Source organism: Enhydra lutris, unplaced genomic scaffold (genome assembly GCF_002288905.1).
Source record: "Enhydra lutris kenyoni isolate GAN:26980312 unplaced genomic scaffold, ASM228890v2 scaffoldscaffold1, whole genome shotgun sequence".
NCBI lineage: Eukaryota > Metazoa > Chordata > Mammalia > Carnivora > Mustelidae > Enhydra > Enhydra lutris.
In genome coordinates this window covers 56651077-56677428 of record NW_019154085.1, presented here as the reverse complement: position 1 = coordinate 56677428, position 26352 = coordinate 56651077, and the positions used below count along the sequence as shown (strand labels likewise).

The 26352-nt window shown below is 42.6% G+C and overlaps 1 protein-coding gene across 1 annotated transcript in view; it reads right to left on the bottom strand.

The window, feature by feature from the left end:
* Nucleotides 1-21140, bottom strand: part of LOC111140662 (tetratricopeptide repeat, ankyrin repeat and coiled-coil containing 1) — a 139901-nt gene extending 118761 nt beyond the window's left edge. The window contains exons 1-2 of the mRNA XM_022492870.1: nucleotides 21119-21140; nucleotides 13187-13387 (exon numbers count right to left, since the gene is read on the bottom strand). Of these exons, the coding sequence (XP_022348578.1) occupies nucleotides 13187-13387; nucleotides 21119-21140 (223 nt within the window). The remainder of the gene's footprint in view (nucleotides 1-13186; nucleotides 13388-21118) is intronic.
* Nucleotides 21141-26352: the final 5212 nt, after the last annotated feature.

Genomic DNA, 26352 nt, shown 5'->3' with positions numbered 1-26352 from the left:
TTGGTGAACTGTACTAAACATTTAAGGGAGAAATCATACGAGTTCTCTGCAATCTCTTTCAGGGGACAAAAATAAAAGGAATACTTCCTGATTCACTGTAACAGATTCTATGAAGCCAGCATCCTTAATACCAAAACCAGAGACAGTACAAGAAAACTACACACCAATGGCTCTCATAAATATAGATGCAAAAATGCTCAACAAAATATTAGCAAATCAAATCCAAGAATGCATAAAAGAACTATAGGGGCACTTGAGTGGCACAGTCAGTTGAGCGTCTGACTCTTGGTTTCAACTCGAGTTGTGGTCTTGGGGTCATGGGATCAGGCCCCGCATCAGGCTCTGTGCTCAACATAGGGTCTGCTTCAGGTTCTCTCTCTCTTTCCCTCTGCCCCTCCTGCCTGTGTGCACACATGCTTTCTAAAATAAATAAGTCTTTAAAAAACTAAATTAAAAGAATTCCATATCACAGTCGAGTGGGATTGATTCTAGATGTGTAAAGCTGGTTCAACATCAGAAAATTAATGTCATCCATCACATTAATAAGCTAAAGAAGCAAAATCACATGATCACATCAATAGATACAGAAAACACATAGCAAAATCCAATACCCATTCATGACAGAAACTCAGTCAACTAGGAATAGAGGGAAAATTCCTCAACTTGATAAAGAATATCTACAAGAACTCTAATATCATACTTGATGGTATAAACAAGAAGTTTTCCCACTAAGATTAGGAACAAGGCAAGGATATTCCCTCTCACCGTTCCTTTTCAACATTACCCTGGAATTCCTAGTTAATATAAGACAAGACAAGACAAGACAAGGCATATAGATTGGCAAGAAGAAATAAAGCTGACCTTTTCCACAGATGACATGATCATCTACGTAGAAAATCTGAAATAATGGACCAAAACATTCCTGGAACAGGGATTATAACAAGCTTGTAGGATACAGAATTAATATACAAAAGCCAACTGACTTCCTGTATACCAGTAATGAACAAGTGGAATTTCAAACTAAAAACAATACCATTTGCATTTGTACCTCAAAAAGTGAAATCCTATGGGCACCTGGGTGGCTCAGTAATTAAGAGTCTGCCTTCGGCTCAGGTCATGATCCTAGGGTCCTGGGATCAAAACTGGCATCAGGCTCCCTGCTCAGTGGGAAGCCTGCTTTTCCCTCTTCCTCTCCCCTGCTTGTGTTCCCTCTCTTGCTGTTTCTCTCTGTCAAATAAATAAATAAAACCTTAAAAAAAAAAAAAAAGTGAAATCCTTCAGTATAAACAAAATATGTAAAAGATCCACATGAAAAAAACTAAAAAATGCTGATGAAAGAAATCAAAGAACTAATCAAATGGAGAGAGATATTCCATATTCATGGAAGGGAAGACTCTACACTGTGAAGATGCCAATTTTTCCATCTTGATCTACAGTTCAATGTATTCTCAATCAAAATCCCAGCAAGTTATTTTGTAGATATTAGACAACTGATTCTAAAGTTTATATGGAAAGGCAAAAAACCCAAAATAGCCAATAAAACTTTGAAGAAGGATGGACATTTACATGCAAGAAATTAAATCCAGACACCGACTTCACACCCTTCACAAAAATTAATTCAAAATGGATCACAGACCTAAATGTAAAAGGCTAAACTATAAAGCTCCTAGAAGGTAACATAAAAGAAATCCTAATGACCTTGGCTATGTCAATGACTGCTTAGATACAACCCCAATTCATGAAAGAAATAACTGATTAGCTGAAATTCATTAAAACTAAAAACAACCCCTCTGTGAAAGACAATGGCAAGACAATGAAAAGACAAGCCACAAACTGGGAGAAAATATTTGCAAAGGATATATCTGATTAAGGACTAAATCCAAAACACACAAAGAACTCTTAATAAGAAAACAACCTAATTTTGAAAATGTCCAAAACCTTAACAGCTCACCAAAAAAAAGATATACAGGTGAAAAATATGCTATGAAAAGATACTCTACAACTTATGTCATCAGGGAACTGCAAATTAAAACAATAAGAGACCACCATACACCTGTTAGAATGGCCAAAATCCAAAAAATAAAAAATAAATAAAAAATTTTAAAAGCCTGACAACCCCAAATGCACGTGAGAATGTAGCACAACAAGAATTCTTGGGGTGCCTGGGTGGCTCAGTCGTTGATCGTCTGCCTTCGGCTCAGGTCATGATCCCAGGGTCCTGAGATCGAGCCCCACATCGGGCTTCCTGCTCGGTGGGAAGCCTGCTTCTCCCTCTCCCACTCGCTCTGCATGTGTTCCCTCTCTTGCTGTGTCTCTCTCTCTGTCAAATAAATAAATAAAATCTTAAAAAAAAAAAAAAGAATTCTTATTCATTGCTTGTGGGAATGCAGAAACGGTACTGCCACTTTGAAAGGAAGTTGTCAATTTTTCATAAAACTAAACATACTCTTGGGACGCCTGGGTGGCTCAGTTGGTTGGACGACTGCCTTCAGCTCAGGTCATGATCCCAGAGTCCTGGGATCGAGTCCCGCATTGGGCTCCCAGCTCCACAGGGAGTCTGCTTCTCCCTCTGACCTTCTCCTCGCTCATGCTCTCTCTCACTGCCTCTCTCTCAAATAAATAAATAAAATCTTTAAAAAAAACAAGAACACAAAGAAAACTAAACATACTCTTAACCATATGAGCCAGCATTCACGCTTCTTGGTATTCCTTCAAAGGTGTTAAAAACTTATGTCGACACAAAAACTGGCACACAGCTGTTTACAAAAGACCTATTCATAACTGCCAAACCTGAAAACAACCAAGATGTCCTTTGGTGGGTGAAGGGATAAACAAATTGTAGTGCATTCAGACAATGGAATATTATTTAGCACTAAAAAGAAATAAGCTATTAAGTCATGAAAAAGACATGGAGAAACCTGAAATGCATAATTATTAAGTGAAAAGGCCAGCAGGAAAAGGCTACATACTATAGGATTCCAACGATGTGACCTTCCAACAAAGGCAAAACCATGGAGATTGTAACTACAAAGGTGAGTAGTTGCCAGATGTTCAAGGTGGGGTGCATGTGATGGACGGAATGGAGCACATTTTAGGGCAGTGAAAATACATTAGGATACCATAATGATGGATACATGTCATTATATGTTTGCCCAAACTCAGAATGTCTAACACCAAGAATGTGAACTTTGGAATTTGGGTGATGATGGCATGCCAATGTAGGTTCACTGGTTGTGACAAATGTCCTACTGTGATGGGGGATGTCTATAATGGGAAGGCTGAGCGTGTGTGGGGGCAGGGGTGTATGAGACACCTCCAGACGTTTCACTTAGTTTTGCTGTGAACTGCTCTTTTTTAAAAATTCTATTAAAAAAACAGTAAGTGACCTCATCAAATGCCACTTAGGACCTTTGACCAGTAAAGGAAGATCTGGTTGGTGGTAAAAGTGATAAGAAAGTCACACCTCCCTGGAAGAGTTTCTTAAATTTTATTTCTCAGAACGCTTGTGCAAACAAAGGGTTCCATGTGTAACTATTTGCCAGCTACTCTCCATTAGCCACCAGAGGCAAAGCTTACTTACTGGGTTCAACACACCAGGCCTGGATAATGAAGATTTTCCCCATGGTCCCAGTTTTCCCTTTGTAAGGCACTCTGGTTCTTACTGAGCTCGCCTCTGGAGATCCCCATTCTGTGTTCCCTTCAGCTTTCCAATGCACACCTTTGCCCCTCCACCTAGAACATAGCCAGCCATTCCTGCACCCCCACCCACACACACTTGTTTCACGACCAGCTTGAGGATTCAAGATGGCGCATCAAGCTTTCCTTCCCATCTATTTCTACTTTAACATTCATCAGTGTTAACTACAGGTACCATAGCGTCCATGGGCTTCTGTTACTTCTGTCTGAGAATCAGAAATGATCGAAAAGAAGAGAGTCCCACCACTGCTCTCCTTGCCTCCATCTGTTTTCTTTCTTTCTTTCCCTTTCTTTCTTTCTTTCTTTTTTAAGATTTCACCTATTTATTTGACAGAGAGAGAGAGATCACAAGAAGGCAGAGAGGCAGGCAGCGCGGGGGTTTGGGGGGGGGGGTAGAAGCAGGCTCCCCGCTGAGCAGAGAGCCCAACACAGGGCTCGATCCCAGGACCCTGAGATCATGACCCGAGCCTAAGGCAGAGGCTTAACCCACTGAGCCACCCAGGCGTACCCCCCATCTGTTTTCTTGAGGTAAAAAGACTCATTTCTGAGCACAGCACTGGGGTTTGTTCTCGCCACCATCTGACACCACCACAGGGTGCAGCTGACGCGGCTGTAAGTGTGAGTGGATAAAGCCTCCAGTCATCATTAACCGCAGGCGGTGGGAAACATGCAGCAAAAATGCCAAGAGGCTGAGAACATGGCAGAGTGCCAGGAGCATAGAGAAGGAGGGTTGAGGGACACCTGGGTGGCTCAGTCGGTCAAGCGTCTGCCTTTGGCTCAGGTCATGATCCTGGGGTCCTGGCATAGAGCCCCACATTGGGCTCCCTTCTCAGCTGGGAGCCTGCTTCTCCTTCTCCCTCTGCCCCTTCCCCCTGCTTGTGTGCTCGCTCTCTCTCAAATAAATAAAATCTTAGAAAGAAAGAAAGAAAGAAAGAAAGAAAGAAAAGTAGCGTTGAGAAGGCCCCTGACAAACCCAGCTTAAAATATACTCCCCTTTGCTCACTGCCTAATGATAGCAAAGCCCTGACAGAGAGACAGGACCTTAATTATAAAGAATCAATTCTCTCTAGATATGGGGGAAACTATGTTTCTAACTTTAAAAACATAAGGTACCATTACATTGAAATGGCTTATGTGTCCATTACTATTTCAACCAATCACATGGGTCTGATGACTGCTCATTACTAAACTCCTATCCATTTTAACAGGGTAACTGAAAGAAGTGATTAGATCCTATTTCCAAGGCTTCCATAGGGAAACAAGGACAAGAAACAAAGACAAGGAGCTCTGGGAATGTCAGGGAAGAGACGTGCAACGAACGTCTGTACAGAGGGAGAAGGAAACACAGTGCTACAAGTGTTTGGAGCAAGAAGTTACTTCTCACACGGGGAAAAGGAGAGACACAAAGGAAGGCTGGCTGAAGCAAAAGATGTAGGCCACACATGAGGTCAAGTCCGATAGTTCTGACCTCAGGAACTGGGAGGGGAATAAAGTGAAGGGGAAAGTGGAACATCGGGCTGGTTTAGAGCATAGCAGTGACTTGGTCAAAGGCCATTCAACGGGGAAAAAGATTGTCTTTTCAGTAAATAGCACCAGTTCAATTGGATAACCACATGTAAAAGAATGAAGTTGACCCCTATCTCAAAACATGTATGAAAAATCAACATAGTCATAAGTATTTGTGGCTTTAGATTAGGCAATAGTGTCTTAGAGCATCAAAAGGACAGCGACAAAATAAACTAGACTACATCAAAGTTAAAAACTTGTGCTTGAAACAACAGTTATCAAGAAGGTGAAGACAATTCACAGAATGAAAGGGAATTTGTATACTGCATAACTTGTAATTAGAATAGAAAAAGCATTATTACAACTTAATAATAAAACTACAAGGAGATGCCAGTTCACATGCAGTCGGACAGTTGTAATTTAAAAAAAAAAAAAAAAAAGACGGACAACAACAATTGTTGGGAAGAATGTGGAGAAACTGGAAATCTCACACTCTGCTGGTGGGAATCCAAACTGTTGCAGTAACTTTGGAAAATATTTTGGCAGTGCTCCAAAATATGATTCAGCAATTCTATCCCTAGCTATATACCCAAGAAAGGAAAAAGATATATGCACACAAAAATGCACACACAAATGTTCATAACGTTATTATTTAAAAAAAACCAAAAAGTAGAAATCCAAATGTCCCCATGCTGAAGAACGGATTTTTTTAAATGAGGTGTATATATACAATAAAACATTAGGTAATGAAATGGAATGAAGTACTGATACATACTACATACAAAGAGGATGAACCTAGAAAACACTGTTACATGAAAGAAATAGGTCACAAGAGCCCACGTTACAGGACTCCATTTATATGAAATGCCTGGAATAGGCGATTCAGAGATAGAAAGTAGATTACTGTTTGCTTAGGGCTGCGGGATGGTGGATTAGGGAGAGGGGGAGGGAAGTAGGGAGGAATGTGGAGTAATTGCTAATGTGAATGGGTTTTTTTTAAGGGAGATAAAAAGGTTCTAAAATTAGACTGTGGCAATGGTTGCACAACCCTGTAAAAATGCTAAAAACGCTGAACTGTAAACTTTAAATGGGTGAATTATATGGTATGTGATACATCACAATAAAGCTGTTTTTAAAAAATGCAATGGGATAAATCACAATGGAAAAGTACGTAAATTTGAATGGAGAGAACAAAAAAACTTTAGTAAGTCATAAAACACTTATAAACATAGTTAAATGGAAAACAATGATCTGGGGAAATGTTTTTGTGACATATATGACTGATAGCCTTAAAGCAAATAACAGGAAAGCTATGATGATCCAGTAAGAAATACATATTGCCCAAGTAGAACATTAGACAAATACCACAAAAAAGTCCCCAAAGAAAAAAGTACCAATGACTGGTAAGTATATCACAATCCATTCTCAATATTAGTATCCACCCAGTTATCCCACTTGCATAGTCTATCCAATGATAATATTAGAGATGCCTTTAAATATTAATATAAAAGAATGTTCTTCTACTGTTCTTTATTTGGTGGAAAACTGGGAACGTCTTATACGCAGTGCTCAGGCAAATGGTCAAATCCATCACATCTGTACTACAAAACGGCAGGAAAGCCACTGAACCAAGTGTCAAAAGAGGTGGTCTTTCTGGGGGTACGAGGAAACCCAGATTTACTGGTACCTTTATTTAGTACATTTTTGTAATGTCTTTTCCTCCTCAAATATTATTTCTAAAATTTAAAAACTACAGCTAATATCAGTGTATTTACCTTCATTAAAAAAGAATATGTGATTATCTCCTATAATTCTAATTCCTTACCAGTGGCTCTCAAACTTTGCTACATATTAGAATCACCTGGGAAGTTATTTTTGTTTGTTTGTTTTTAAATCCCAATGCCCAGGCCATACTTCATATACATTAAATCAGAATCTCTGAAGGCAGACCCAGACATCGGTCTTCTTTAAAACTCTGGGGCGTGTCAGAGGCACGGACAAAGTGTGTATGGGTGAACCAGGATCACAGGTGTGGAAATAAAGGGCACTCAGAAAGGTCCTCAGGTTCACAGTGGTGCAAAGGAATGCACATGGGTTCAGTGTGTAAACACAGAACAACAGAGTGTGTGTGTCCGGGTCACGGCTGGGCGTGGCAGTGAGGCACAGGCAGCCGCCTACTCCTTGGAGGAGGCTATCAGATAACAAGTCTCTGGGAGGAAACAAAGAATGTTTTCCTATTCACCACAGCGGGAGGAACTGTCCTTGCTGAAAATCAGAGCCCCAATTGTGGCCCACACCACTTAGGTGAAAGCAGGGCCTCACACTAGCCCAGTGCTACAGGCAGGCTTGGGCTGGGACTGTGCACTTCCTGAGTTACTCTCTCCCCTCCCCCATCAAAAAGCCTCACAGAGGCATGTGGGTACATGAAGCCCATAGACTCCTGTTGTGCATGTAACCAGAGCACAAAGCCCCGTCATTTACGGCTCATGTGTCAACAACGAACAGGCAGAACAATGCAGAGTGGCATCAGAGAACATGCTGGGGACAGAGCGGGGGACCTGGGCGTAGGCCAAAGCTCCACCAGTAACTTCCACACTGGGGCAAGTTCCATGCCTTCCATACCTGCGAAGAGGCCTGGCACCGATGGTCTGACCTGGTCCGGAGGCCTCGCCAACTCGAAAATGTCTATGATCCAGGGATGCCTGCAACTCTTGATCTCAGGGTTGTGAGTTCAAGCCCCACGTTGGGTGTAGAGATTACTTAAAAATAAAATCTTTTTTAAAAAAAAATAGAAAATGTCTATGATCTTCCCCACATAACAGAGAGTGTGGTTGTAGCTAAAACTAGAGGCCAGCTGAGTGTTTTTTCTGACCGTGAACTTGATCTGACTCAGCTGCGATCATTCCCCTGACACAGTATCATGGAAGGAAAGAAAATGGGAATTGTCTGAGCAATGCAGACAGAAGGGAAGTTCAAAAAGAGGAAGGTGACAGGAGGACTTCTCTCAGCCCCTTCTATCTAATTCGGACAAAGCACTGCACCAGCACTTATCCATCTGAGATGGTTCCCAGAAGACTGTTAACTTCAAAAAGAAGCCTCTCAAAGAATGCGGGAGGGAATGTGAAATCAATACAGCTTTTCTGGAAAATGACTGGGCGGTATGCACCGAGAATCTTTAAAAACACAGTGCATTTAGTTCAATAATTTCACTTCTGGGAACTTGCCACTCTTACAATATCAGATGTGCACAAAAATTACTGGACAAGTACAATCACATCAGGAACTCTGGAGACTGGGTGCACAATAAAATACACAGCTGGGCTACACATTTAAAAATAGTTAAGATGGTAAATTCTGTTACTTGTATTTTACCACAATTAAAATTTCTGAATTCGTAGGTACTGAACAGCAAAAACAAAGCAAAATATCTTGGCTCATGCTACAATTTAAAAACCTGAAAAGTAACAAATACCCAACAACTGGAAATTAGTTAAAAATCAACCATGGAATAGTGAAACAAAAGACATTAAATTTCAAGTTCTTCAAGCAAACTGAAAATTGTTCATGATATTATATTAAGTGAAAAAAGGCCATGCACGTGTGGTTTCAGGTCTCGATGAACCACCCTGGTGCTCCCTTGATGAAGTAGAATAAAAAAATCTTTTTAAACAAAAGCACTAATTTTCTATAAGAAACACTTGCAGGGTGAGAAAGGGAGGGCCTGGACAGACAATTAACTTATGGTCCAAGAATCAAAGGGCAGAATGACTTCCACTTCACAGCCTGTCAACTTGGAGGTTCCTCCCTTAAAGAAACAGCCAGCCAGGGCGGTTTCCAAAATGGCTACAGCAAGAAATGGACACGGAACCGAGTGAAAGGGCCGGCACCAGCAAGTCTTGCCACACAAGCACAGATGAAAAAAGCAGTATCCCCCACTTTCCACCCTCTACTGCTGTACCATCACAGTATTTTAAAAGCGTGCTTCCTGTTCATGCCCTACCTTTGGAGTGTTGCATAATGGGCCCAAAGTAATCTGGGAAATATAATCCAAATATAAAGTAACTAATGATATTACTAATAAATAAACCACAGGAAATGGGCTTTGTTTTCTCTGGAAGACAAAAGGATACATTACAAATATTAATGAATTCTTAATCCAAAAAAGCTTGCAACCACCACAGGACTATAATGGATACTGGCCCTTGTTTTCTTTACCAGCAAATGTAGTTTCCATTCCAGGGGGGAAATAAATTGAAACAAAACCCGAAAACTGCATCTTTAGACTAACAAGTGAAAAAATATAACTATATGGAACAAGGTAGTATGAGAGCAAATAATATTACCGAGCAATATGAGTGGAATGTAAGAAACTCAACCATGAAAAATGCAGGGTCACATTATTGCAAGGTTAATGAAATTGTCTCTGGCCCAGAGTTCCCATGGCCCGAGAGCTAATCACCTATTGTATTAAAATACAAGCTTTCATTAAAACAGGCTACTTGGAGTGCCTATTATAGGGGTTTATAGTCTTTGACCTTTGCTAGAAGTTTCAGTCCCTGACAGTTTCTTGATTAGCATCAATTAGTGAAGAGTTTCTATCCAAACAAGTAAAACAGGTTTAGATTTTCTTACTTTTTTTTTTTTTTAAATGCACCTTCTTAAACAAAAGAGAGAGAAAAGGGTCTTATCATACAAATGAGAACAGAAGTCATCACGGTAATTCAGAGCTGGTTCTGAATGATGACAAGATCCTAAAGCCCAGCCCGGCTGGTGTAAGGGGAGTGCAGGAGGGAGGGCTCAGTGCCTATGGGCACAGCACGCACATACCGTATTTACTGTATCATTAGCAACAACAGTGTGAGCTTTTTAAATAGATGGCTATTTTTTTTTTTTTTTTTTTTGACAGACAGAGATCACAAGTAAGCAGAGAGGCAGGCAGAGAGAGAGAGAGAGAGAGAGGAGGAAGCAGGCTCCCTGCCGAGCAGAGAGTCTGATGCGGGGCTCGATCCCAGGACCCTGGGATCACGACCCGAGCCGAAGGCAGAGGCTTTAACCCACTGAGCCACCCAGGCGCCCCTAAATAGATGGCTATTTTTAAATCCAATGCACATTCACAACCATATGCCAACTAATTTTACAGGCAAGTAGAACACTCGGTCTCTGGATACGTTTCTAACAATATGGCTTAAACAGAAACCTATGAGCATTAGACATTGTAGAAAAACATTGTTTGTTGTCTGATGTACTCTGAGTCACTGCCATTTTTAAGCAAGCATATCTGCCCTTAGCTTCCCTTTTGAATTAAGATTGCCAAGATAATGAAGGCAAATCACTACTGTGAGACATGAATTTGCTGCACAAATTTGGGCGAAGCACAAACATGGCTCTGTTAGAGAAGGATCTGCTTAGTGTATTTAATTTGGACCCAAAGCATCTAATATGGAGAATATTCTCTTCGATCCATTAAAAGTTTGAATGTCACACAACTACTCCCTTCTGTTCATAAGGCCTTGCCTTGCAAAGAACTCAGCAGAAACAAATTTTATTCCTATGGAGAAAATCAAACTATACAATATTTTCTCAAAACTAAAATACCAAATTTGGTCAGGCCTCCTCAGGGCTTTCTGGCCCGTGAGAGCCTGTGGCCTCTGAGAACCTTCTGGATAGCCATCCCTTCAGTGTTCACCATGACATTCATCACTACTTAGCAGCCCACTAACACCCCACAAAATAAACACACTGGAGCTATGAGAGGATGGATATGCTAACCTCACTGTCATCATTTTGCCATATACACACGCACATAAGATCACTACATGTTACACCTTAAACGTACGAGTTATAGTTGTGTATCTCAACAGAGCTGCAAAAATCAAGTTAAAGATTAAAAAGATTCAAGTCCCACTAAAACAAACATCTGTTAATAATAAAATTCTCAGGTGCCTGGGTGGCTCAGTGGGTTAAAGCCTCTGCCTTCGGCTCAGGTCATGATCTCAGGGTCCTGGGATCAAGTCCCGCATCCGGCTCTCTGCTCAGCAGGGAACCTGCTTCCCCCCCACCCCCCCACCCCTCCGCGCGCCCACCCCTGCCTGCCTCTGCCTACTTGGGATCTCTCTCTTTCTGTCAAATAAATAAAATCTTTAAAATAATAATAATAATAATAACATTAATAAAATTCTCTCTGAAATACATATTCCCTAGGCTCTTAGGTAGTCTCACCAGACCTAAGGCCCAAGCAGCATCAATTCATTTGCAGCAGCACAGACTATAGGAGAGCAAATTCTACCAAAGGTCGAATCTCTGCATTTTGCACTTGCATTACCCTCAACCAAGGTCCCCTAAGAATCCAGATAGGGGGGCACCTGGGTGGCTTACTCGTTAAGCATCTGTCTGCCTTTGGCTCAGGTCATGATCCCAGGGGTAAAGAGTCTGCCTTCGGCTCAGAGCATGATCTCAAGGTCCTGGGATCAAGCCCCATGTCTGGCTTACTGAACCAGCTTCTCCCCCTCCCCCCTGCTCATGCTCTCTCGCACACACTCTCTCTCTCAAATAAATAAAATCTAGAGAGGTTCAGAATTCTCTTATCGGTTTTATATAGATGAAGTATACTCAAAGAAGCCATCAGGCCTATCCATGCCCATCAGACACAGGCTACACATAAAAAACACTGATTCAACGGGAAAAGGACAAATGACAGGGCTGATAAAGGAAAAAGTAAAATGCTGTGCACAATTTGTAGGGAGAAGATAACTCCAATGCGGTAACCATCAAGAAAGGCAGTGTGGGAACCACAATTTGAAAGAAGGGAAGAAATCTGACCAAGAGATATAGTGGTAGGGAACGGCAAAGAGAAAGAAGGACATTCCAGGAATTTCCCCAAATACTGATAAACAGGTCAAATTCCTTGGCACAGGAAACTGCTTCATACCAAAAGGGTTTCCAAGTTCCAGCTAATGACTGGATTGTAAACAATGCTGTCCAAAATAAGAAAGCTCTAGAACAATAAAGCGTTTTGGACACTTACCAATTCATAGCACCATTTCTAACACTCAGAGCCTCAAGGTTTGCCTTCTAAATTTTGTCACCACACAAACTGCAAATATCCGCTAAAAGATTCAGAAATCATGACTATCATGTGTCAAGTAATACAAATACTTATGAAACCAGAAAAACAGATTCCAATTTTATAGTCCCAGGACACATTTTAGACCAATTCCAAATTCATTTATGTGTATGTGAGAAGAATCCTTACCCCCTCCACCCCCCCCTTTTGGTCAACAAAGGCCCCAAACTATACTGCCCTCACTAAACAAATGCTCAGCAAACCTAAAACATCAGAGGAATGCTCATGATTGCAGGTTTCCAGAAGGCTTTCCTCACTTCTGAACCATAACCTCTCAAAGTTAAGTTAACATTTGGTTTTCACTGGTAATGTTAAGTGCAAAAACTTGGTCATGATGAGGGAAGCCAAAATACTTTAAAACAAGTAATCTGTAAGACCCTTGCTCCCACCCCTTTACAAATCTGAATTTTCAAAAAATTTATAATTGTTCCAATGCTGGGTGATGTAATCAAAGAAAGGACATCAGTTTGTAACACTAGGCAGTAATAAATGAACTGTTGTCAGATTACCCTTGCCAAAATCCAGAACTTTTAAATGTACCACAGTGAGTTTAGATTATAGCGTTCCCAAATTCATGACCAAGAAAACAAGACCAATGATTAATCAATATTGATAACAAGATCTTGAATATTTATAAAAGTCTAGCCTGAGCAATCAAAAGTTTATATACAGGCTGAACTAAAGAAATGAGTGTATTCAAATCATAACTTTCTTTTTTAAGATTTTCTTCTTCCAGAAATTACTGTAACAAAGAAAACAACTTCCCAGAAAATTCCTTATAAGCACCAGTTTGCTTCATTTCAATAAAAGCATTACATATATAACCAAGCTAGTGTGGGTGCTGTTTGGTTGTTCAGTTACCTGGAGATTTTTTATTTGATCTTGATTGCACTGAGTGAGTCTGTCGAGGCAGCAGAGGCGATGAAGGCAGAGACATGGAGACACCTTTGGCCAAGCTCACCCTGTAGGTGTCCTCCACTACAGGGAGGCTGCTCACGGAAAAGTCGCCACCACGGCCAGAGGGCAGGACTTGGGGGGACGTCTCTGGACCAAAGTCACCTCCTGGAGTGAAGAGAGAAAAACCTGAATTTAGATCATCAATTATAGGTAGATTAATTCCTAAGAACTAGATCCTTAGAATATAATTCCTATATGTCTTATGTGTATGTTGTTTTTCTTAATAGTTTTTTCTTTTTTATTTCTACCATTCTTAGAGGACTTTTTACCATGTGAGAGAAAATTCAAGTTTCACCACTCAAGTATCAATGAACTCCATACCTCATACCCTTTTCTGTATCCTATCAACTAGCCCAGTTTTACTCCTAACAATGGGTCCAGAAAGCCACCAATCTAAGCTTAGATTTTTTTTTAAGATTTTATTTATTTATTTGAGAGAGACAGAAGTAGCAAGAGAGAGCAAGAGCAGGGAGGAGAGGGAGAAGCAGACCCCCACTGAGCAGGGAGCCCAATGAGGGGCTTGATCCCAGGACCCTGGGACCATGACTTGAGCCAAAGGCAGACGTTTATCCAACTGAGCAACCCACGCACCACCGAGATTAGATTTTTTTTTTTTTTAAGACTTATTTTTTTGAGAGAGTACATGAGCAGGGAGGGGGACAGATCTCAAGCAGACTTCCTGCCTGCTGGGCACAGAGCCTGATGCCGGACTCGTTCATAGGATCGTGTGGTTATGACCTGACCTGAAATCAAGAGCTGGATGCTTAAACGACTGAGCCACCCATGCGTCCCTTGAGATTAGATTAAGACCAAGTATGAATGATCCATAAGAAACTATGATTTCAGCTCAAGTAAGGGAGGGGATCTTACATAGGTATCATAGAAGAGTTTCAAACACCCAGATGCTTTCCAGAACTCCCTGGCTTCCCGCCACTTCTCTCCAATAAGAGAACCCAAGGGAGAGTCTCCCAACTTCAACATTTCTCCCCAGTACCATAGACCTCTTCTCTCATCAGATCCACACCACAATCCCCACAGCACAGCAACCACCTTCCTACAACTCGACCAGCCCAACTCTTAGTCATGGGACTGGAAACAGGATTCACTGATGAAGCAGGTTCTCTCTGGAATTCAGCCCCTAAATGAACTTAAGGACAAACAAGCTTACTATCACGAAATTAGATACTCTAGTGTAAGCAGATCCAATGACAAAATACAGAGGACACAATTACAGTATAGAGAGGACAAAAGGAAGAGTATGTTGGCTAAGATCAGCCTCTCTGGAAAAGATACAGCTGATCCTCAAGCATTCTGATAATAAGCTCTCTTCTATTGCTCCTCCCCCATCCATCCCTTCCTCCCCTCCTGAGTGCACTAAGAAGCAACTGAGGCTGGGTGAGGAGGGAAGGTAAACCATTGCCCTGATGATGAAAACATCTACAAGTATTCTAATTTTATATACAGCAGAGCTAGAAAAAATACAGGAAGCTTTTCATAAGCAAACTAGTCTCTCTGCTAACTACTACCCAACTGGTCCTTACCAGACCTTCCTGACTCTGAAAAACCAAGGCTTGGATTTGAATCGGAAGCTCAATTTTTGTCGGTCTTTGTGTACAAGACTCAAAAGAGACGTGACCTAAACTCTCAAGTTCGAATTGCGTCACTGTGCTCATTCATCATGTTGGGAGGTATGAAAATAAGTAGTCACCCCGTGCACAGATGGGGGGTGAGACTGGGGTTAAAACAGGCAGACAGGCTCATGCCTGGCTTTCAAAGGCAACTCAGAACCAGCAGAGCTGTGAATGGAAAAGCCATGGGTCCAATAGGTAAGTTTGCAACATCAGAAAGGTCATTTGAGTCTCCCCTGGGCCAGCTATGTATTTGTTTTTTTTTTAAAGATTTTATTTATTTGAGAGAGAATGACAGAGAGAGCAAAAGAGGGGTAAGTCAGAGGGAGAAGCAGGCTCCCCACCAAGCAGGGAGCCCAACAGGGAACTCAATCCTGGGACTCCAGGATCATGACCTGAGCTAAAGGCAGTCGCTTAACCAGCTGAGCCACCCAGACACCCGCTTCAGCGGGTTTTAACAGACTTGGGAAATTAAAGATTTATCACTAAATGTCCAAGCGACTGGTATTTGGAAAAATAAACAGAATTACCAGGAAACCCTCACTAGAATTTTCAAAAACAAGAATATCCACACAAACGTTCTGTCCCTGGGGGAAGGAAGCTGGAAGTAGTGGAAATCCTTACATCCTAAATCTATGTGAACAGCAGCAGGGCCCCAGTCTGGTCCTCCTATAACCCTCGCTCGCCCTGCCTCCTGATCTGCACTGTAAGAAGCCACCACCAATGGCCAGGACCCCGGAGCTGCTCTTACACCCCTGAAGATCAGCCAGAAATCCTTTACAACTACCTCCTTGAGGTCTTGAGCCAGGACATGAGGTTTCCCTGCGGCCTCTCCGGTGATCTCTGTCTGTGGAAGGGAACTTAAGGCACAGCTGGGGGTATACCGTAAAGCAAACGCCCACTGGGGCCGAGCAAGCTGCACACTAAGGAGATTTGAGAAAGCAGAGGGAAGGAGAGCTGTCTGCTCTGGTCCAGTCTCTGGAACATGTGACCACCACCACACTGGGCTAATGCGGGGAATACAAGCAGGCGCTATGCCTACAAGAATGGGGCCTGGTTGCCTGATGTCCTGGATATCTGGCAAGGAACACTAGGAGATGGAGAAGAACTTGGAAAGCACGGAGGCCACAGCCCCAAAAGGTACGCACAGAGGAGGTGGGGGGCACCTCGAAGAGGTTACCGATGTGGTTTGCCCTGTGGCTGTCCTCATACTATCTAAATCATAGACCTGCTAGTTCAACAGCTAGCTTGGCCTGAGAGGAGCAGGTGCTGTGACAAGGTACCATCTTCCCTACTCACACACAACTATTTCCAACCTGTAACAACAACAACAACAAACCCGAGACGCCTGGGGGGCTCTGTTGATTAAGCATCTGCCTTCGGCTCAGGTCATGATCTCAGGGTCCTAGATTGAGTCCCGTACTGGGCTCCCTGCTCAGCGGGGAGCCTGCTTCTCTCTCTGCTTGTGTGCTCTCTCGCTGACAAATAAATCTTAAAAAAAAAAAAAAAAAGAAAAGAAAAGAAAACCCCAAACCAGACTTCAAGCCCCTTAATTTGTGGGGACACAACAAAATTAGGGAGAAATATATCTATTATGACAACACCAGAAAAAAATAGTAAACCTTGTTACTGAAAAAAGGTTTATTTTCTTAAATACTTAGTATTCTCCAATGTGATACAAGCAAAAAACTGGGGAATGAAGGGTAAAAGAAAATTAGAGAGTTATCTAATTACAAATTCTGCCCATAAACTTTGTTTATATCAAGCAAAGCAAATATTTTCATTAACTCCAAGTATGGTGAGGATGTTTCCAAAGCAGGCTGTAACCATGAGGACCTCCAGCCTCCGGAAGAGCTGCACTCTGACACTGTGATTTTATGTGGTCTGCAATAAAACGACACTTGGAGTTGGGGCTCGGGAAGGAAGGGTTTCTATTTCAAGTTTACTTTGACATCTCACCATAATATCAGTCCCAAACATGCTGTCCTGTTGCTTTGTTTTTCAGACAAAGTGGAAGACCCCGAACTTCCAGCTCCCTTTTACTAGAAAGGCACAAAGCAGGAAGCGAAGTTTTACCTATGAACAGGCAGCATGAAACGAGTGGGGTGATCTGGCAGCCTAGAAGCCGGAGGCGGCATCCTGGAGCCTGGTGCTTTAACTTCACACGAGCTAAGGTGTTCAGGTCAACATAAATCCAAGAGCAACACAAGGACGCAGACGACGCCAGTGGCAGAGAGCAAAAATCTCTTAGGGGCATCCACGAGAGTTATCCAACATTGGTTCTGGGCAACATGACACCAGAAATTCTCTGGCTGACTTGACATTCCTCAGCAGATGCTCCAGGAGATTTCGAGAAGAATTAAAACCATTTCACTGAAAAAACCGGCACTGTGAGCACAGTCCCCTTAGCGCTGGTGTTCTTTGAACTGTGACCTATTTTCTTCCCTCCTCCATTGAGTGATGAGATACACTCGGATCGCCCTTCCTATTGGTATGGCAGAAATGCCAGCCCTGGTAGGCCGAGGCGTCCTCTCCAGAGTAGGAAAATCATGTTATCAACTACCCATGATCTGCCGGGCCGCCTCCGGTCCCACCAGCAGGTGTTTCCCGTGGAACACTGATGGATCCCCAACGTGCCTTCAGTCTCAGAGAACATCCAGTCCAATCAGACTGCTTCACAGACAGGAAGCTGGGACGTGGAGGTTAACTATGGGAGCAGGGGCCACATACCTAGAATGACCTCCTTTCCCAATTCCCGCAACTGGTCAGCTCACTGCTCTACACATTTAAGGACTTTATTTCGAAAAAAAATGGAGGTCCCCAAAACAGACATGATTTTAAATTAAGACATCTTTAAAGGGTCAGAACATTTTGCTTTTAAGGATTAGGCTTTGCAGGTCATGTACAGCCGCTGTTATACACACCCACACACACGCACTTTTCTTATTTTAAAATCACCACTTCTTTGAGTTCCAAAAATAAAAGACCATAAAGGGCATAGGGGCGTAAGGTTCTTCCCATGTGTCATAAATATAACTACATACATACATATGCACATACTATAAATTCAAGTCATAGTTTACAAAGATAATGGAATTATCAAAAGGGATTAAAGCCATCCAATAAGGCATTTTAAACTGGCAGAAATGGCTTTTGATAATAGTTCTTTATTTTAAAATTTTTTCACTGGTATAGACTGTGAAAAGGGATTTAAGTTCATAATGGAAGAAAATGTAAATCTGGGAGATGATGAATGTTTAAAGGTGTCTATGCAGCATGGCAATGTCCAACGTTACAGATTAAAGTAAATGGAGTGCAGGATTAGAGAAAGCTTTAAAAAAAAAAAAAAAAAAAAAAACGAGGGCAAAGAAACTAGGGAGATGAAAGCAAAATCGCATTTCAGAAAGAACAGACCTGAGAAAGGCAAGGGGGAGCTTAGACATTCAGGTAAATAGGTCTGCAGATGCAGGAAATAAGATTTCCATTTATTGTGCCATTGAAGTGACTAGGTGGAGAGGGGAGGGGGACAGAAGCTCAGAATAGAAAGAAAAGATGCTCTGTTTATCCAGTTCCAGAAAACGGGACTTGTGCAATACATTTAACTGGGGCATTAAATGTGTTAGGGCATCTTTTGTGCAGTCCCTGCCTGGGAGCACATTCATGTTTCCTAAACATATTTCCCATCATAAGGTTTTATAACCGCATAACTCATATAGATTTACAGAAACCTAGAAAATTGGAAAAGATTTCCTCCCACAAGATCCAAGTATCATTCCGGGAGCCTCTGGAAGGCCTCTCTGCAACTGAAAGCATTTTACGCTGTTTTATGTCTTACAGGATCTTCCCCCAAGTAACCAGCCAGAGCTACTGATTGTTAACGTACATTTCCAAAAAGAGAGTTAAGATAAATGTATCCAAGAAAGCAGTTTTCCAGAACATTATTCAGAATCGTGACTAAGACTCAACACTGCCAAGAGGCAACAAAGCAGCGAACTCCCACCCTCCCCCAGTGCAGAAAAACCTGGTTAACAGGACAAGTTTATCCATTTGCCTTCAAAAACCCACCAACCAGATTCTAAATGGAGATCAGTAAATACTGTGTACCTCACAATTTTACTCTCAATTTTCAGTGGTTAGAGAACCAAATGTACTTTGCCCTGACCCAGGTAATGGGGAAAGAGACTGGCATTTGCTCTCTTATTGTCAAGATTCTCCTTTAAGCAGGTCACCAGGAAAGAGTTTCTAAGCTTAAAAAATGCCAACACCTCAGAGCACCTGGGTGTCTCATTGGGTTAAGCATCTGCCTTCAGCTCAGGTCATGATCCCAGAGTCCTGGAGTCCCTGCTTCGGGCTCCGTGGTCGGCAGGGAGCCTGCTTCTCCCTCTCCCCTGCCCCTGCTCATGTGCTTCTGCACTCTCTCTAATTAATAAAATAAATAAAATCTTTAAAAAAAAAAAAAATACAAGGCCTCAAAAATGTCCACCCCTAAGCCCCTGGGGGGGGAAGGGTGGTATTTCAACACAATAAATGCTTTCCTTGGAGTACTATGCATTAGGACAGGGTTCAAGGCACTTTATACCCATTATCTCCTATCCTCACAAGGACCTTAAAAGTGGGTGTTGTTTTCATGCTCCTCTGACAACGAGACCACCACACAGAAAGCAGCAGGTATCCTGTTCACGGACACTGGCCAACGGCAAAAGCAGAGTCTGAACCCAGGAGGTCCAATCCAGAATCCATTCTGCTACCCTGAAAAAGGGCTACTGAGGTAGGTCTTTCAACATTACATCATTTTGAATACTTAATAGGGAATGCCAAAAATAGTATATATAGGTCTATATGCAGTACCAGGCCACCGTGAGAAGAAACCTGTTCCCTCATCTATTTTCACATTTCGTGCCGGCTGGTTAATTAGCTCCACAGCATTCCTGGATCATTCCATTTGGGAGGCACCCAGGCCCAGATCGTTAATTTTCTTTCCATCAGTCACACCTTATGCTGTCACCATACAAGCGAAGTGGATCCGAGATAGATGTTTAGTCACCAAGCACCTGAAATAGTTTCTTCTCCTCTTCCTTTGCGTTCTAAGTTCCTTTAACTCCTGCAGCCTTTGGGCCTGCTCTCTCTGCCCATGGTGGAGGCACTGAGTGCCGCTCCCACCCCATCCAACCAAGAAGCTCACCACTCGGCCTGGCCCAGGTGAAGAAGAAAGGAGTGGGCCGCTTGCGGTCAAAAGCAAGCTGGTATCTGCATGGAATCCTTTACTCCCCATTTCCTTGTCAGGGGTACTCAGGGCCCCGAGCCCTGTGGAATACCCCCCACGCAGACTGGGTGGATCTGCCAGGCCTGCTGCTCCCAAAGCCACAGTTCCCAGGCCCCACACACAGGGAAGCCGCCGGACCCAGGGAGGCTGTCAGAGCAGCGCTGGGGTGTGGCTCAGGCTCTGGCAACTCTCTTCCCTGAGTGCCTCTCAGGCCTGGCCAGGGCTGAGAACCACCAAGGCAGCAAGGCAGACAAATAATATTTATGCCCCTCTCCAAAGATAGGTGAGAGAGATGAAAAAGGAAAGAAACTTGAGGGAATACTCTATCATACAGATGATTAAAATAGAATGTACATTCCTTTAGTGTGTGTGCGTGTGTGTTTATGTATGCCTCTCTATATACACACGCGCATATACCCTGTATCCTTATGTATATATGAAAAATGTAAACGTACACAGTTGTACGTGAGCGGAGGGTCTCTAGAAGGACACACAGGAACTGGCAGCAGTGGCTGCTTCTGGGAAAGGAAGCGCACCAAGGAGGAACGTGAATGGGAGGATAACACTTTTAAACAGTTCACATTTTATGTGCCTATGTTTCCTGTAAATATTTTAAATTTGCATTCCCTAGGATGGCAATGTCTAGATACAAAGATTGTAAGTCTAAATGGGTCACCCACCATGGCCTGACTTGGCAAATGGGTGAAATAAAGATTAATCCCACAAAGACTGTTCAAAGTGCTGGCGTGGGGGGCTGACTGCCAGGTGGTGAGTTTATTTTCGATGGCTGAAGTGGACGCAGTATGGGGAAAGCACTCGGGGACCCTGTTCCAAAGGAGGTGGGGTTCTCAGTCTCACTGAGCACACATGCCCCCCCCATCATGGATGGGCTCTGTGTAGGCACACACTCCATTTCTCCTCTGCCCACCCTGCATTTGGGCTCACCTCCAGTCCAGGGCATCTCCATCGCTGGTGGGGGAGTGTGGGCATGCCTGTGGTTGTGGCACACACAGAGTAATCGGATGTCTACCAGGGAGAGGGCAGGAAGAGGGAAAGACAGGCTAAACAGGCTAGAGAGGGTAGGAGGAAAGCAGGGGCTGCAAAGGCTAGGAATGAGGCAGGACAAAACCAAAGAATATTGGGGTTCAAGGAAAAGGGGGAGCAGCCAGGAGTGCAGTGGGTGGGGTGGTGGTAGGCTAAAGGTGATAAAAGCAAAAAATCCCGTTTCCTTGAAAGCTGCTAGCAAAACATCTCCCAAGATCCCGATAAGATACTTGTAACTACAAAGTAAAAGAAAAACTCATAAATGCAAAAAGCATACAGAAAGATAAGGGAGTGCCAGAAAAGGAAAGAATTCCCAATAACGTTAAGGGTAACAACAGGGCAATTTTGTTATTGCAACAACTGAGGGCCTAAGTGCACTTAGCCCACTGGGTTAGGGAGTGATCCAGGCCCTCACCCTGGCACCCACTCCTGTCTTTGCCCCATGCCCACTAGCAAGAAGCAACAGATCCATGTGGGTAAAACAGGGCTGACTAGACTCTACCTCTTTGATAAAAAGCCTCCCCCTCGCACCTGGGTGGCTCAGTGGGTTAAAGCCTCTGCCTTCGGCTCAGGTCGTGATTCCGGGGTCCTGGGATCAAGCCCCGCATCGGGCTCTCTGCTCAGCAGGGAGCCTGCTTCCCTCTCTCCCTCTGTCTGCCTCTCTGCCTACTTGTAATCTCTGTCAAATAAATAAAATCTTAAAAAAAAAAAAAAAAGCCTCCCCCTCAAACCTGAAGTAATAAATGGTGGGAGAATGAGGAAACACACAGCTTATGAGAGAGAGGAAAGGGAGTATCTTTCTGAAGACTCAAAAGAAAAAAGGCCGAAGAATTCATTCCGTGAAGGGCATGGCATCCTCAAAAGAATACAGAAGAACATGGCCCTCTAGATCCTTCATGCGCTGCGTTTCTTTCTTATTTTCTCTATACACCAGACTCAGATTAAAAATAAGGGAAGAAAAGCAAGGAATTTAAAAAGCTGTCACCATATTATGATCCACATTCCAGGCATAGAAGAGTAGAATTCACACTACAGAATATCGACTCCATGATGAAGAACAAGCTTGAAGAAGTCTCCCCAGATGCAGAGATGCGTGGTCAACATTTTAGTGACGTAAGATTACAGACAGGAAAAACAAAAGGTGTTTCTGAGAAGAAATGAGGACATGACCATTTCAAAACCTAAAAACAAATCTTTTTTTAATTAAAGTATGCAGATAAAAAAGGACTCCCCATACCCTGGGCTGTGTCCCTGAAGGGAACACACCTGGTGTTCATTGTGGCATAGGATGAACTCTGGACTGTAGTCATACCTGGACTTATCCTGGCAAAACTAGGTTGATAATTTTTTCTTAACCATAAAAATCTGGGTAAATATAGAGTTTAAAAAAAAAAAAGTTGATGGGCTGCAAAACCACAGATTTTCAAAGGAACAAGAACCCAACTTCCCTCTCTTAGGTCCTCAGGCTGCTGTAACAGTATACCACACCCTGAGTGGCTTAAACAACAGAAGGTTATTCTGTCCCATATCTGGAGGCTTTGAGTCCACAATTAAGGTGTCCAACAGGGCCAGGCTCTCTGTAAAGGCTCCAGGAGAGAATCGAACCCATGCCTCTCTTGGTTTGTGGTACTGCCTGTTATCTTTGGCTTGTAGATACATCACTCTAATCTCTGCCTCTGTCGTCACACAGCATCGTCCCCAGTGTCTGTGCTTTTCTTCTAAGGGCGGTCCTAATAAAGTAGGGCCCCCGCTAATCCAGTATGACCTCGTTTTACCTCTGTTACATCTATGAAGACCCTACTTTCAAATAAGGTCACCTGCATAGGCACTGAGGATTAGAACTTCAACATCTTTTGGGGGGTGGGGGGAGACACAATTCAACCCACAACACTCCTCCTCTCTAGTACCAAAACCAGAGATTGAAAGCAACACCTACAAAACTTGAAGGGAATAGAGAGACCAAACCTTATAAAAACCACACCCAGTTTTCTATTAAGTATAATATCAACCAAAGAACAGTCTCAGATATTCAAAGGCTCAGAAAATACCCAGCTCATTTATCCTTCTTGAAAAAATAAAAAAGTCTCTTAAGAACCAAAATTAACTTTTCAACAGTGAAGACGTTATCATTCTTGGGACAAAGTGGGGAGGGCTATAAACTATAGCCCAAGCCCAGTCTTCAAACACTTCACTCAACTGTCCCTCTTCTGCTTCCACTCCCTTCTCATTCAGGAAATGTGGTTTTTGAACCATATCCTTCACTCCATAGCGCAGAAACAATCTCTTACCTTATCTGGCAACCTCTTAAAAAAATAGTGCCCTGTGCCAGAACTGAAACAATGGCTAACATTTTTTGCAATGGTTGTGACACTGGGCAGAAAAAGCTCTCCCACATGCCCAACCCCCCCAACCTCTAAAGAAGCAGAAGAACACAGAACACCACAACCACCATCTTCATTGCCAAAGAACCGAAATTACGAAAAAGGAAAATTTGAGTTTATCAGATGATCAACATTTTTAAAGACATATGGAAGAAACATTTAAGCCAGTATACACAGTCTTGTATATGTGATGACAATAGGAAAATATGTACAACTAAAAGCTAGAAGGAGGTTCAATACAATGTTGATGGTTATTCTTATGGGGGTGGAAACAGCAACCGTTGTTCCCTTTTACATTTTTGGTTTGACATATGTTCTGACATTTTTATAATGAGAATATTTTAGAAAAAAACATACTTTATTTTCCATTAAACATTTATTTGATACATTTGTATCCATTTCTTTCAACATTGGGAGGTTTCCCAGCAAGGCCCTCTGTTGGACACCGGCCAAGTTATCACTCTCATGAAGCCCCTTCCTCAGGAAGGAGGATTCACCTTTCCTTTATCTGGGCACTCATCCACCTGGTTCAGACTTGCTTTTGTCTGTGTAGCTCAAACTGTCCATAGCAATCTCTTCCCCAGGGCTTACAGACATAGAATGGTCTGTAAGCCCTGGGGCTTTACTGACTACCTTTACTGACTACTCTCACAGTGAAGGTCTGGACTGGCTTCCTCTTACCATCACTGTGTGGCTCAAGATCCAGTTCCTTATTCTATATACTCTGTCTGTAGTACCACACTGGCTACTATACAAAGTAGTATGTAGTACTGTATGCAACATACAAAGGAACCGCATTGCCCCAGCTCTATCTACATGCCTGACTTCTCTGCTTACAACTTTCAATCTATAACCAATCACTCCTTAACATTAAACTCTCCTGGGGTGTCTGGGTGACTCAGTAGGTTAAGTGTCTGCCTTCAGCTCAGGTCATGATCTTGAGGTTCTGGGATGGAGCCCAGCGTCAGGCTCCCTTGCTCAAGGAGAAGTCTGCTTCTCCCTCTGCCCCTCCCCCTGCTCATGCTCGTCCTCTCTCTCTCTCTCTCTCTCTCTCTCGCTCTCTCTCAAATAAAGAAAATCTTTAAAATAAATGACCTTTCTCAAAAACAACATCCTGAATATAACTTCTTACAACATAGAAAACTCTCCTTTTTCTGTAGATCTTGGGTGTGATGTTAAGAATGATGAGGGTAGGACCACCATGCTGCCCATCTCACATCCATGTGAATGGTGCCCTGGACCAGCAAGGAGGTGGCCTCGGGGACCGAATATCCGACTCCTAAAGCCATTCTCTACCTCAGTTACACGTTCAGCCCCCTACAACTGCTGGAGCTCACTTACCCTTGAATTTCATGTTAAAGCAAGTACCCAAGTAACACATCAGCACTTCCACTGAGTTCTCTATTCTAACTATAAATGTATGTTCACCAAATGTATCTGTCCAAATAATAATGAGGGTGATCAAGTTAGTAGTAAAGCCTTACGTGCTATACCAGACCTAGCTAATAAGCACTTTACATATATTAGCTTATTTTTATATTTTTTATTTTATATTTTATATTTATATAAAATTTATATTATATTTTATATTTAATTTTTATATTTTATATTTTATTTTTTCTCCCTGTTCCATTTGCGGTCATTGTCCCTGGGCTAGAGATGAGAAAACTAATGCTTAGGGAGGCTACTAAGTAAGCTGCCTAGGGCCCCATAGCCCACAGGTGGTAGATCTGGATTTGAACCGAGGCAGTCTGAGCCATGTCCAAGCTCTTCATCATGGCTGTACACTGGCTTGCCTTTGTAACGGTGGGTCCCCTGACCAAGGTGCGTACTAAGCAAGGAATGCTGTTAGGTGCTTAAGAAATTCTGACCGTCATCCACAGATAATTTAGCGAGTCATGTTTCTCTGAATGGTAATTATCGGGAACATCCTGTCACATTGGACACGATGACATTTTGGGGGTGGAAAAATAAGTGGAAGGGAAAAAGACTTTTAGAACAATGCCAAAACCAGCACATCACCCCCTCACTAACTACTCGAATCCAAACTCTGGCCCTCCCACCCATGATGCTGCTGCCAACAGGCCTCATTACAAGAGAAAAGAAGGACAAGAGGGAGCTGCTACTATTTATCTTATTTCAACTCCTTAGAAGGAAAATGGGATCTATAAACATTTAGGGGGAAATACCTCCAAGTTTCTAGGCAGCACTGAAAGTTTCTTCCCCACAAACACAGTTAAAAATGCTATATAACCAATTCAGCACATTCTAAAAAAAAAGCAGACTAAGTCAATTGTGTACATGTGGCTGTTTAACAAGATCCTTTCTAGGCCTGTACGGGGGGCGGGGGCAGGGAGTGGAGAGAGAGAATGAGAAGACTACATTTCCTGCATCTATTATTTTTTTTTGCTATATTCCTGCTCCACTAGCACCACAGAGGAGGAGAGGGGGGGAAAAGGCAGCGTTGCTCAGTTTTCAAAACAGCAGCCTCAATGACATGTCTGGTACGATATCTTAGCAACAATGTCAATATTGTCTCACCACAACTAACCGTATTAACATTCCACTCTAATCATGATTTCTCAAATATAAAATGGAATGCACGTTACTCCATTCATTCTCTGAGCATTGCTCTGGGAAATACAGTCCTCTGACAGTTTCTATAACATTGTATGTCAATTAAGCATCAAAATTATATTCAATAGCTATCACTTCTTGTGTATTAACTTGGAAGCATGAGAATATGCAAATATT